At 40.2% G+C, this 13,902-nt stretch overlaps 1 protein-coding gene across 1 annotated transcript in view; it reads right to left on the reverse strand.

Moving 5' to 3' along the window:
* The window catches only part of iqgap1 (IQ motif containing GTPase activating protein 1), a 63,397-nt gene extending 54,895 nt beyond the window's left edge, over positions 1-8,502 (reverse strand). The window contains exons 1-2 of the mRNA XM_072671813.1: positions 8,231-8,502; positions 3,509-3,611 (exon numbers count right to left, since the gene is read on the reverse strand). Coding sequence (XP_072527914.1) covers positions 3,509-3,611; positions 8,231-8,276 — 149 coding nt within the window. The 5' untranslated portion in view covers positions 8,277-8,502. The remainder of the gene's footprint in view (positions 1-3,508; positions 3,612-8,230) is intronic.
* Positions 8,503-13,902: the final 5,400 nt, after the last annotated feature.

Here is a 13,902-nt window from a genome sequence, read left to right on the forward strand (position 1 = left end):
TTTTGATGGATTTATTGGTAGGATGGACCAATTTGGCAACTGCAGGGGGACGCCTTTTACATCTCTGCTGATACTAAAGAACAGATCCTTAGAAGTGTACATTAAAGTAAAGACATCATCACTAAGCGCATGCATGCAAGAGGCATTAAATTCTTCTAAATCTGACCGTACACATCCATGTTGCATGACCACGAAATGAATACGCATCCGATCTAGGACCAAATCTGATTTGAAAACATTCGACATGCAGATCTTTAATGCATGTGAGAGTTTTCGGGCATTTATTTACAGAGAGGAGGTTGGTGACAGTCCGAGTGCAGTGTTTATTAGCAATGTTAGCGTAGCATCTCCCATTCTGAACCAAAGATGTGTCGAACATGATCTTTCCAAATCAGATGAGAGTTACTTTTATAAGTTGTCCTAGATACGTATCCGATTTGCAGTCATGCTACATGAATGTGAGCGGTTAGATTTGGGGGGGGGGGGGTCTTTTTTGGGGAGGGATTCAGATTTGACTCGCTTTAGTCTGGTAATGTGAACGTAGCCTAATTTATGTCTTTTTTTTTCACGTCTGTCTTTGCTGAAATCGATGCTGACGCAGATTATTTAGATCAGATGGTTCAGATCAAATATAGTCTTATTATCTGCAGTAACAGTCGGATACATTAAAGGAATAGCTCAGCAAAAAAATGGAATAAACAGGATAGATCTCTGACCCTAGATGCAGTTAATCAGCTGAGACCTGTTGGATATCTGAAGTTTGCTGATTTAGTTCACAACCGGAGATGCTAGGCTAACGTTGCTAACAAACACTGGACCTAGACTGTCACCAATCGACGCTTATTTGCTTAAAACGCGTAGAAAAGCTAAGAAAACAAGTTTTATAAACATGGTTTAGTAACACGGCCTGGGTAGACCTCATTTAAACATTAAGGCTAAAATCGGAGCCACTTGTCGGCGCTTAAAGAATATCGCCAGTGCTTAAAGAGCACTGATTAACTGCACGTTTCATTACAAAGAGTGTCATCAGTCTTATTTAATTAGTAAAAATCACGGTACTCAGTATGGGGAGAGTATTTGGGCCGCAGTTAAAAAAAAAAAAATGATGCTGTGCATTTTGTCTACATGACGAAATATTACGATACTATCGTAAAATATAAAATATCGCAATATCGATTTTTTCCATATCGCCCAGCTCTAGTGTGGATGTATTTTGAGAAGGTTAAGAGCTGGCTGAGGTGTTTTCGGTTGTGCATTTACAGAGAGGAGATTGGTGACAGTGCAAGTGCAGGTTTTGTTAGCTGATTGACTAAATCTGAGCTCAGTAATCAATCATGTTGATCACCAAACCCACCAAATCTCCCCTAACCCTCTCCGAGCGTCTGCAGCCATTGCTGAACACAGAATCCAATACAGCTTCAATTAAGATCATCCGAGACATGAACACCCCTTTTTTTATCAGCGGGTTCTCAAACACACTCACTACCTCAAACACAGACGTACAGATAGAGACTTACACCGGAACCCGTCTCTATGACAACCAAAGGTTTCTATGGCTACAGACTGAGATACTGAAAATCAACAGAGGCTGAGTCACTTCCTCTTGCACTCGCAGCGTGTGTACGTGTGTGCATGCGTGTGCAGGACTGTGTGTGTGTGTGTGTGTGTGTGTGTGTGTGTGTGTGTGTGTGTGTGTGTGTGTGTGTGTGTGTGTGGTGAGACTATGAGGCAAGAACATGCGCTGATACACTACAGTCTTTCCACACTAGGCCACTGCAGCTGTCTGTAGCTTCCACATTCTCCAGAAGACTGGGAAAAATACATGTTGCACAACTCCAAGGCCAGGCCGTGCCTCGCGATGTGAAAGGGGTTCTGACTCACTCCATAAACAATACTGACAGACTAAGCCCAACCGCCACGGGCTAATGCTACCTCAGTTTCTTCATTACGTATAAACACCTGCACTTTACTGCAGTTATAACCCCCCCCACCCTCAACCCCCAAGCTTTACGGCCTTCAACCTTCTACTCATCCAAACCACAACAGGCCATAATTCAGTTTCATGGAGGTTAAAGCGACGACCTGTACATGGACACCACATCCAATGCATAGTATATCTGAAAGTGCATCATACAAAATCCTTGTATCTCCCCCAAAAATTTAATAAATTAATAAATCAAATCAATCAATCAATCAATCTTCCCCCAGTCATTATGGAGCATTCCTATTGGTCCATTTGTTATGAAATTTGGACACAATATAAAGAACATAAAAAACTGATAGAACTGAATGATATCTGTGGATTATAGGCATAATTAAGTCTTAAGCATTTTTCCATTTTTTTCCATTTAAGCTCATCATTTAGGGCTACGGTGATGGAACAGATCTCGTTAGCTCACAGGTAAACAGTGTTCGAGTGCTAAAACGCTTTCCATGTGATCCTCAGTCTCACTTCCAGACTTCAAATATCAAAATATCGTTCAATAAGAACTCCTATCTTCAAAATAGCAGCTTTACAGGAGAAGGAAAAAAAGCCATTTGGGTCATTTTGGAGCATTTCTATTGGTCCATTTATCATACAATTTGAATTAAATATAAAGAACAACTGCCCGATTCTTTTATTTTAGAAACCTTTTATTTCTATAATTATTTTTAGGTGTCTACAAATAAAGCTGTTATATATTAGACATGCAGATTGCTTATTAGCCTTAAGCCGAGGTCACACCGGGTTTTTGCATTGTGTGTCAACTCATGATATGGGCATGGCTGCGACAGGGCTGGAAATCACCGGTGTAAACAGCATCACCAGTTTCATTAACCAGTCGACGCCCATCTAATCACCACCACCACCTCTCGAACCGTGTACCGTCCCGTCTCTCACTTGTGTAGTATTTTAAAATCCCCATGAAACGAGTTGTCCAACACCTCCTGTTTTGAAACTGCAGCAATCAGAGCTTCCTCCATGTTGGCTCAGACCAGATCAGAGACAGCACAGAGCATGTCACTGGTCACACAGTCAGAGCAGCAGCTCTAGTTGGGACCCAGGCTGCTTATTTTTACACGTGAAAATTTGCGTGAGTGCCAGCAGCTGTGGTGCCAGTGCGGGTATCAGCATGTTGTTTATTCAGCATTTGCTTAAAAGAGAGGTTGGTTAGGTTTCTCTTTTATTACACAGCAAAAAAAAAAAAGGCTCTGTACTTGCTGTACGTGCAAACGCAGCCGGACACTCGGTCAGAGACGTTTAGCATCTTTAATACGCGTCAGAATATCATCACCATCATCAGTCGTCTGTACAGGAAAGCACGGAGTTATGGTGGCTGGCATGTTGTGGAAACAGACAGCGTCGCTGCCAATACAGGGAAACCGGCTCTGTCTTTACAGCTGGAAAAGTCGCCCCTACTAACTGCTCATAAACAGGCACTGCTGCCTCTGTGAGAATGATGGTTGGCTTTAGTGTCGTGGAAATCATCACATCACATGACCAATGTGCCCAAAGTTTGTAGCCTACCGTTTAGCCTCCTCCAGATGGCACAGGTACTCATAGGCCATATTCTGCTGTCGCCGCTCGTCCATCTCCTCAGCTGTGAGCCGCTCCACGCCGTCCAGAACGGCTGCAGGGGAGAGCAAAGTCAGTACATTCACAGTAATGAAGCCCTGCGTACGGCATAAAGAGGACAGATTTAACCAACTATAAAGAGCCTGTAAATAATCAGCGTACATTACTAATGAAGGCCCCTGGGACAAATAGGATTTATAGAATAATTGATCATGATAATGATATTTAAAATGTGCTTCATTAAGATCATTAATTTTTAAAGAACACAAATCAAATGACTGGGTAATTAGCTCTGGTTAATTGGGTTTAGTGCAGCAGTGAGTGAAATGTTCAATAAACATCAGTGTAATTAATAATCTGTAATTATGGTTGGTATATTGGTCCACTATGACTACAGCCCAGGGGTCACAAGTTCAAATCCATGCCGTGCTCTCTCCAGCTGGGTAGATGGGTAGACGCTCTCTCCCCTCACAAGCAATGCTGGGGTCTGTTAGCCAGTGCAGTGGAGCTGGGGACCCGGCACTTTCCTCCGAGGGTGTCGGCTGCCCCATTGATGGCGGTTTGAAAAGAGGCGATGGGTGGATTCACATGTATTGGGGGAGACGTGTGTGAAGTTCTTAGCCTTAGCCTAGTGTCGGGAGCATTGCTAGTGCTAGGGGGGATTGGTGATAGGGGTGAATGGGTGGGTTAATAGTATTAGGAAAGTACCGAATTGGGAGAAAAAGGGGGGGGGGGGGGTTGGTATTGAGAGATATTGTGTATTGTGAAAGTGTCATATTGTGGAAGTATTATGATATATTTATATGTAGTGTCAACATCAGTGCTCTCCAGCTCCTAGAGAGAGACACCTTTGAGTCCAACCTTAATCCTCCAATTCTGATCCAACTAAATTCTGAAGCCCAGAAGAACTTCAGAAGGCCATGATTGGCTAAACGGAGTGTGATTTGACTTGTTAAGAGTTCGAACTCATGAGACCCCCCCGCCCCCCTTAGCCATTTTACCAGGACGTGACGTCCGGAAAGGCTGCACCACAACAGCGATGCATGATGTGCAGAAAACATCTCTTGTTTATTTCCTCATTCATAAATCTAAATGCCATAACTCTAATTTATGAACTGCTGTATATACGACCAGGCTGCTTTGGGAGCCGACGCACTGCACATTACGTAATTTGGCTGCAGCGTTGGCTCCAGCTTCCTCCAGCTCTACGGTTCCACATGCTGAAATGATTTAAGGGGCCTGAAGTCTCGTGGAACGCCAGTGAAAAACGATTCATTACTGAGGTCCTCATATTCCAGCCTGGAGATAAAGATACGCTTCATCTGAGCATCTGAAATCAGGATTATGGTACAGAAGTACAGTTTTTTTTGGTAACAGACAAATAACAAATGCAAAACCTTGCATCTCCATTTTTGCTGTATTTTCACTTTTTGACACTGTGAATTTTGGCAGTTGTTCTTTGTATTGTGTCAATAATTCTTGATGAACAGACCAATAGAAATGCTCCAAAATGACAACCTTTTTTATTTCGACCCAAAAGAAAATGAAGAAGGCTTTTTTGGAGATACAAGTTTTTGTTGCCTATTAAAAAGAAATGTGTGGAAAATGTGTGAGTAATGTACTGAAATGGGGTGGGAGGGGTCAGTGAGTATTAGGAGTATATTCTAAAGGGAGATTAAGAAAACATGAATCATGGGGTTCTCTGTGTGTGTATGTGTGTGTGTGTGTGTGTGTGTGTGTGTGTGTGCGTGTGTGTGTGAGAGAGAGAAAGGCATGGGAAAGATAGTTACATGAAGGGGAGAGACAGATACACAAATGTGACACAAACAGGTAGACAGACTGACAGGTAGAAGGACGGACAGACAGACAGAGAGACATATACATAAGGGGAGGTGAGACAGACACAGATACAAAAAGGGGATCAAGAAATACCCAGATAGATAAAGGGGAGAGAAAGAGAACGAGAATGAGAGCGAGACAGATAAAGTGGAGAGAAAGAGAACGAGAGCAAGAGAGTGAGACAGATAAAGTGGAGAGAAAGAGAACGAGAGCGAGAGAGTGAGACAGAAAGGGGAGAGAAAGAACGAGAGCGAGAGAGTGAGACAGATAAAGTGGAGAGAAAGAGAACGAGAGCGAGAGAGTGAGACAGATAAAGTGGAGAGAAAGAGAACGAGAGCGAGAGAGTGAGACAGATAAAGTGGAGAGAAAGAGAGAGCGAGAGAGAGAGTGAGACAGATAAAGTGGAGAGAAAGAGAGAGCGAGAGAGAGTGAGACAGATAAAGTGCAGAGAAAGAGAACGAGAGCGAGAGAGAGAGTGAGACAGATAAAGTGGAGAGAAAGAGAACGAGAGCAAGAGAGTGAGACAGATAAAGTGGAGAGAAAGAGAACGAGAGCAAGAGAGTGAGACAGAAAGGGGAGAGAAAGAGAACGAGAGCAAGAGAGTGAGACAGAAAGGGGAGAGAAAGAACGAGAGCGAGAGAGTGAGACAGATAAAGTGGAGAGAAAGAGAACGAGAGCGAGAGAGTGAGACAGATAAAGTGGAGAGAAAGAGAGAGCGAGAGAGAGAGTGAGACAGATAAAGTGGAGAGAAAGAGAGAGCGAGAGAGAGAGTGAGACAGATAAAGTGCAGAGAAAGAGAACGAGAGCGAGAGAGTGAGACAGATAAAGGAGAGAGAAAGAGAGAGCGAGAGAGAGAGTGAGACAGATAAAGTGGAGAGAAAGAGAACGAGAGCAAGAGAGTGAGACAGAAAGGGGAGAGAAAGAACGAGAGCGAGAGAGTGAGACAGATAAAGTGGAGAGAAAGAGAACGAGAGCGAGAGAGTGAGACAGATAAAGTGGAGAGAAAGAGAACGAGAGCGAGAGAGTGAGACAGATAAAGTGGAGAGAAAGAGAGAGCGAGAGAGAGAGTGAGACAGATAAAGTGGAGAGAAAGAGAGAGCGAGAGAGAGAGTGAGACAGATAAAGTGCAGAGAAAGAGAACGAGAGCGAGAGTGAGACAGATAAAGGAGAGAGAAAGAGAGAGCGAGAGAGAGAGTGAGACAGATAAAGTGGAGAGAAAGAACGAGAGCGAGAGAGTGAGACAGATAAAGTGGAGAGAAAGAGAACGAGAGCGAGAGAGTGAGACAGATAAAGTGGAGAGAAAGAGAACGAGAGCGAGAGAGTGAGACAGATAAAGTGGAGAGAAAGAGAGAGCGAGAGAGAGAGTGAGACAGATAAAGTGCAGAGAAAGAGAACGAGAGCGAGAGAGTGAGACAGATAAAGGAGAGAGAAAGAGAGAGCGAGAGAGAGAGTGAGACAGATAAAGGAGAGAGAAAGAGAGCGAGAGAGTGAGACAGATAAAGGGGAGAGAAAGAGAACTAGAGAATGAGAGAGTGAGACAGATAAAGAGGATAGAAAGAGAACTAGAGAGCGAGAGAGTGAGACAGATAAAGAGAGAAAGAGAACGAGAGCGAGAGAGTGAGACAGATAAAGTGCAGAGAAAGAGAACGAGAGCGAGAGAGTGAGACAGATAAAGTGCAGAGAAAGAACGAGAGCGAGAGAGTGAGACAGATAAAGAGGAGAGAAAGAACGAGAGTGAGAGTGAGACAGATAAAGGGGAGAGAAAGACAGATCGACACATAAGGGATGAGAGAGATATTGATATATGAGAGAGACTGACAGCGACAGACAGACAGACAGACAGACAGACAGAGAGAGAGAGAGAGGCGTGTCCTTTCAACCATCCACTTCAGTACAGCTGTCTTCAGTAAAGGCCGGAAACAGAGCAAGCTCTTCCCGCCCGCCAGCTCCTCTAACTCACAGCAGCACGGTAAAAACACCTGGTCCAAAGCAGGTCACTCTTCCTGACCCACTGCCTGACCTTACAGGCTTTAGAAACGTCCACAGCGCTTCTCTATAGACCAGCTTTTCAAGTTCAGGTCCCGTCACTGAGCAGACCAACCCCGAAAGATGGCTCAGCAATCAAACATCGCCTACAGACTTCCCTCTTTCAGCACTGCAGCAGACCGGCTCCGCAGACCGGCTCCGCAGACTTCAGGCTGCATACGAGGCTAAGGGGAACGCCATATGTAGCTATGGTCACCCAAAAAAAGTGATTTTAGGTGATGTATTACTCAAAAAGCAGGTTTCAGACACTACAGATGGGCAGAGCCACTGATTTTATTCATGATCAGGTAAAAACTGAGTCCTTCTGATTTCTCAATGAACTACTCCTTTAAAGGCCTGCCAGTCAGTAATGGGACCAGTGGCCTTCACAGAGCTCCACTCTGTCACAGGCCCATGCATTAGTGCAGCACTGCCCTGCACCTACACCATCCTCCACAGCCCAGGCAGCTTTTTATTACACACCTACATTAAAGATCAGCTAAAGATCAGGTAACTGGTCACTGCTCAGGTCACCACTGAACGGTCAGCCTTCATTTGCAGCTTTTATGAAAGAAGCTAAAGGATGCAGGGCTGAAATAAGGCAGTGGGCTGTGTCTGGAGGGCTGAGAGACTTTGCTGAAACGCGGAAGTCCTTCAGCACGTTGTTGGAGAGGAGCAGCAGCAGCAAAACCTCACAAAATGCCCCTAAAGAGCGAAAAGCTGAGAGAAACCAAAGCCCCCCACCACGTTAGGTCGGTGTTGGGGGTTTTGGGGGGGCTGCGGGGGAGGGGGGGGAGGGGGGGTACTCACAGCCATATCGCGGGCGCAGCGCGTCGTTCTCCTCCGAGGTTGACATGTTGAGAAGTTACAGAGTTACAGTCCGTCCTCAGTGCAGCTCTGCGCTCTCCTGCTGCTCCTGCGTGTGGCTGTGCTCACTTTCCCTCAGATTTCCTTCTCCTCGGACGGGTGAAGGCGCCTCTCTGGCCACCTCAGTTCCTCTCTGCAGCGAAACTTTCTGCCCTGTTTTCTTCTCTCTGTTTTTTTTTCTTCTTCAAAGCTCTGAGCTCTGGGTGTGTTCCTGCCCCAATCCTAAACTATGCGCTGAGAGAGAGAGAGAGGGAGAGAGAGAGAGAGAGAGAGAGAGAGAGAGGGGAGGCAGCGCCCCCTGCTGGAGAGAGAGAGAGAGAGAGAGAGAGAGAGAGAGAGAGAGAGAGAGAGAGAGAGAGAGAGAGAGAGAGAGAGAGAGAGAGAGAGAATACTAAATAGATGCTGAGGAAAATACAAAATACTGAATAAGACATTGAGAGAGATACAAAACTGAAAAGTACTGAGTACTGAATTTGATACTGAGGAAAATACAAAATACTAAATTCTATACTGAGGAAAATACAAGGTACTGAAAACTAAATTGAGAACAATATAAAATACTGAATACAACATTGAGAAAGATACAAAATACTGAATTCGTTACTGAGGAAAATACAAAGTACTGAAAACAAAATTGAGAACAACATAAAATACTGAATACAATATTGAGAAAGATACAAAATACTGAATAAGACGTTGAGAAAGATATAAAACTGAAAAGTACTGAGTACTGAATTTGATACTGAGGAAAATACAAAATACTAAATTCTATACTGAGGAAAATACAAGGTACTGAAAACTAAATTGAGAACAATATAAAATACTGAATACAACATTGAGAAAGATACAAAATACCGAATTCGATACTGAGGAAAATACAAAGTACTGAAAACAAAATTGAGAACAACATAAAATACTGAATACAATATTGAGAAAGATACAAAATACTGAATAAGACGTTGAGAAAGATATAAAACTGAAAAGTATGGAGTACTGAATTTGATACTGAGGAAAATACAAAATACTGAATTCGATACTGAGGAAAATACAAAGTACTGAAAACAAAATTGAGAACAACATAAAATACTGAATACAATATTGAGAAAGATACAAAATACTGAATAAGACGTTGAGAAAGATATAAAACTGAAAAGTACTGAGTACTGAATTCGATACTGAGGAAAATACAAAATACTGAATTCGATAATGAGGAAAATACAAAGTACTGAAAACAAAATTGAGAACAATATAAAATACTGAATACAATATTGAGAAAGATACAAAATACTGAATAAGACGTTGAGAAAGATATAAAACTGAAAAGTACGGAGTACTGAATTCGATACTGAGGAAAATACAAAATACTGAATTCGATACTGAGGAAAATACAAAGTACTGAAAACAAAATTGAGAACAATATAAAATACTGAATACAATATTGAGAAAAATGTAAAATACTAAATACGATATTGAGAAAGATATAAAACTGAAAAGTACTAAGTACTGAAAAGGAGTCTGATAAAATACAAAATACTGAATTTGATACTGAGGAAAATACAAAATACTGAAAACTAAATTGAGAACAATATAAAATACTGAATACAATATTAAGAAAAAAATGAGAAGCTGAGAAAGACACAAAATACTAAATAGATACTGAGGAAAATACAAAATACTGAATTCAATACTGAGGAAAATACAAAATACTGAATACAAAATTGAGAACAATATAAAATACTGAATATGATATTGAGAAAAAATATAAAATACTAAATACAATATTGAGAAAGATACAAATTACTGAATAAGACGTTTAGAAAGATATAAAATATTTAGAGTACTGAAAAAGAGTCTGAAAAAATACAAAATACTGAATTAGAAGCTGAGAAAGACAAAAAATACAAAATAGGTGTTAAGAAAAATACAAAATACTATATACAATATTGAAAACAATACAAAATACTGATTATGATATTGAGAAAGATACAAACTACTGAATAAGAAGATGAGAAAGACAGAACATACTGAAAAAGAGTGAGAATATATAAAATATCAAAAAAGGTACTGAGAAAATGCTTAAATACTGAATATGATACTGAAAACAATACTAAATACTGAATAAGAAGCGTAGCTTATTAACTTAAAGCTTAAATACTAACTACTGAAAAAGATACAGAGAAAAATACTAAATACTGAAAATAATACAGAGAAAAATACTAAATACTGAATAAGATACTGAGAAAAATATAAAAGACTGAATACAATATAGGGAAATGTACATAATACTAAGAAGAGAGAAAGAAGCTTAGAAAGATACAAAGAAAGAAGCTTAGAAAATACAAAATACTAAGTAAGAAGTTTAGAAAGACACAAAATACTGAATAAGAAGCTTAGAAAATACAAAATACTAAATAAGAAGCTTAGAAAATACTAAATACTAAATAAGAAGCTTAGAAAAATACTAAGTACTGAATAAGAAGCTTAGAAAAATACTAAGTACTGAATAAGAAGCTTAGAAAATACTAAATACTGAATAAAAAGTTTAGAAAAATACTAAGTACTGAATAAGAAGCTTATAAAATACTAAATACTGAATAAAAAGTTTAGAAAAATACTAAGTACTGAATAAGAAGCTTAGAAAATACTAAATGCTAAATAAGAAGCTTAGAAAATACTAAATACTAAATAAGAAGCTTATAAAATACTAAATACTAAATAAGAAGCTTAGAAAAATACTAAGTACTGAATAAGAAGCTTAGAAAATACAAAATACTGAATAGGAAGCTTAGAAAATACTAAATACTAAATAAGAAGCTTAGAAAAATACTAAGTACTGAATAAGAAGTTTAGAAAAATACTAAGTACTGAATAAGAAGCTTAGAAAATACTAAATACTGAATAAGAAGTTTAGAAAAATACTAAGTACTGAATAAGAAGCTTAGAAAATACTAAATACTAAATAAGAAGCTTAGAAAATACTAAATACTGAATAAGAAGTTTAGAAAAATACTAAGTACTGAATAAGAAGCTTAGAAAATACAAAATACTGAATAAGAAGTTTAGAAAAATACTAAGTACTGAATAAGAAGCTTAGAAAATACAAAATACTGAATAAGAAGCTTAGAAAATACTAAATACTAAATAAGAAGCTTAGAAAAATACTAAGTACTGAATAAGAAGCTTAGAAAAATACTAAGTACTGAATAAGAAGCTTAGAAAATACAAAATACTGAATAAGAAGTTTAGAAAATACAAAATACTGAATAAGAAGTTTAGAAAAATACTAAGTACTGAACAAGAAGCTTAGAAAATACAAAATACTGAATAAGAAGCTTAGAAAATACTAAATACTAAATAAGAAGCTTAGAAAAATACTAAGTACTGAATAAGAAGCTTAGAAAAATACTAAGTACTGAATAAGAAGCTTAGAAAATACTAAATACTAAATAAGAAGCTTAGAAAATACTAAATACTAAATAAGAAGTTTAGAAAAATACTAAGTACTGAATAAGAAGCTTAGAAAATACAAAATACTGCAAATGATACAGAGAAAAATACTAAATACTGAATAAGACACTGAGAAAAACATAAAAGGGTGAAGACGATGCAGGCGGAGGGCAGCTTTACTGGTACTAACACTTGTCTTCCATTTACCGGTCGTCTAATATCAAAACAAAAGGCTTTGAAGAAGTTCAGTAAACACACACAGCTCAGTTCTCTAATACTGATAAGACCCATACATATCTCAGTGTTTCGGTTCTGCTCTCTCATACCTTTCAGAGTGTGCATTTATGTCTGAGCATCGTTCAGCAGGACCTCTGAGCACAGCGTTTAGCAGCACTGCACACTGATGGGTTTCAGTATGACTACAGGCTGGACGCTCTGCCCTTTAAATAAACGATACATCACTTTTCAGCCTAACCGAAATCTGACGCATCTGATATTCATCTGAATGCCACCAAAACTCACTGTACGAGACCTCTGAAGGCGTCCTGTGATATCTGTCACCAAGACAGCAGTTACACCAGATCCTTTAAGATCCAGTTCAGACACTTGTTAGCAAAGTGTAGCCCCTTTTAACTGTGGACAGGGGTTAGCATGGGCTTTCTGACTGGTCTGCAGCTATGCAGCAGGGGGCGCTGCACTGTGTGTTGTGACACATTTCCTCCTGTAACTATCATCAATTTCTGAGACTTGTCCCACAGTAACCCTTCTGTTGGTTCTGCCAAAGATAGTCTAGACTGGGCCTTGGAGCAATGGAAGGCAGGCTGCCTGGTCTGATGAGTCCCCAATACCTTGTCCTCAGTTTTGGATTTGTCCCTTCTTTAGGACACTGTTGGTATTAGCCAGGGGCCTGGGGTTGTAGGTTCACTGTCTGTGAGGAGTCTAGCATATCCTCTGGGTACGCTGGTTTCCTCTCACCTACCAAAATCACACGGTAGGTGAACTGGCTGTGCGCCCTGTCCAGGGGTATCACTGCCCTGCGCCCAATAATTCCAGGTAGGACCTGGACCCGCACTGTTAAAAGTATGAGATCCTTCAGGAAGTTTTGGAGGTTGTTCAGTTTGAAACTGTGGAGGAACCTCTTAAGGTACTCTGAGGAACCATCAAGGAACCTTCTTCTTCTTAAAACTGTTTTCTTGAAGGTTCCTCAACGCACATTAAAAGGTTCATTTGAAGATAAGAACTTTCAGACGTTTCTTCATAGAGCCTGACCAGAATAAGAAGATGACTGGATGGACGCATGATTGACGTGTAGAATTTCAGCTTTAATTCAGTGGTTTTAATTCACCAGGAATTATAAAGACCTGGCAATCCATCTCAGTGAAGGAAACATCATTTGGTGTTGTCCATGGGTTCCAGGCTTCATGCAATCACTAATACAAAGATCCTGACTGCACAAGATCTGCATCCGAGCATTATCATTGATAGTAATCCTTTTATTTATGATCATTTTCAGTTTGCCATTAGGTGAAAATTGAGGGTTGTACATTTTTTTTTTATATTTCATTCCAATCACGTCATGACTTCTTCTTTCCAGATCCATTGAGTAGTTAAACAGAGGCAAAATAACAAAAATCATGCCACTGTCCGATTACTTATGGACAAATGTACTTGGAGCACCACTGCCCCAAGAAACAGAGGTGTTCCCTGACCGGGAAACAAACCCAGAGTGTGCAGAATCTTAGGGATACCATAGCAACCACCTAGCAACACCATAGTAACCACTTGGGATACCATAGCAACCAGCTAGCAACATCAAAATAACCAATTGGGATACCATAGCAACCACGTAGCAACAGCCTGGAAGAAAGTGGGAACCGTTTAAGCTATGCAACCATTCTACATATCCCTTTTCACCCTTATCCTTTTCTTCTTGTTCATCATCTTCTTCTTATTCATCATCCTCCTCTTCTTCCTCTCCTTCTTCCCTCTGCTTTTCTTTTTCCTTCTCTTCTTCTTATTGTCCTTCATCATCTTCCAGATCACCAGATCAGCTGGATCGTCTCCAAACATGCCCTTTTGTAAAGTATTAAGCCGTATATTCTGAGGTGGTAATGGGATGTTTTGGGGCTTGCTGTGTGATGAGGCTGGCTCCATGGTTTGGTCCACAA

This window comes from Salminus brasiliensis, chromosome 25 (assembly GCF_030463535.1).
Source record: "Salminus brasiliensis chromosome 25, fSalBra1.hap2, whole genome shotgun sequence".
NCBI classification, from domain to species: Eukaryota; Metazoa; Chordata; class Actinopteri; order Characiformes; family Bryconidae; genus Salminus; species Salminus brasiliensis.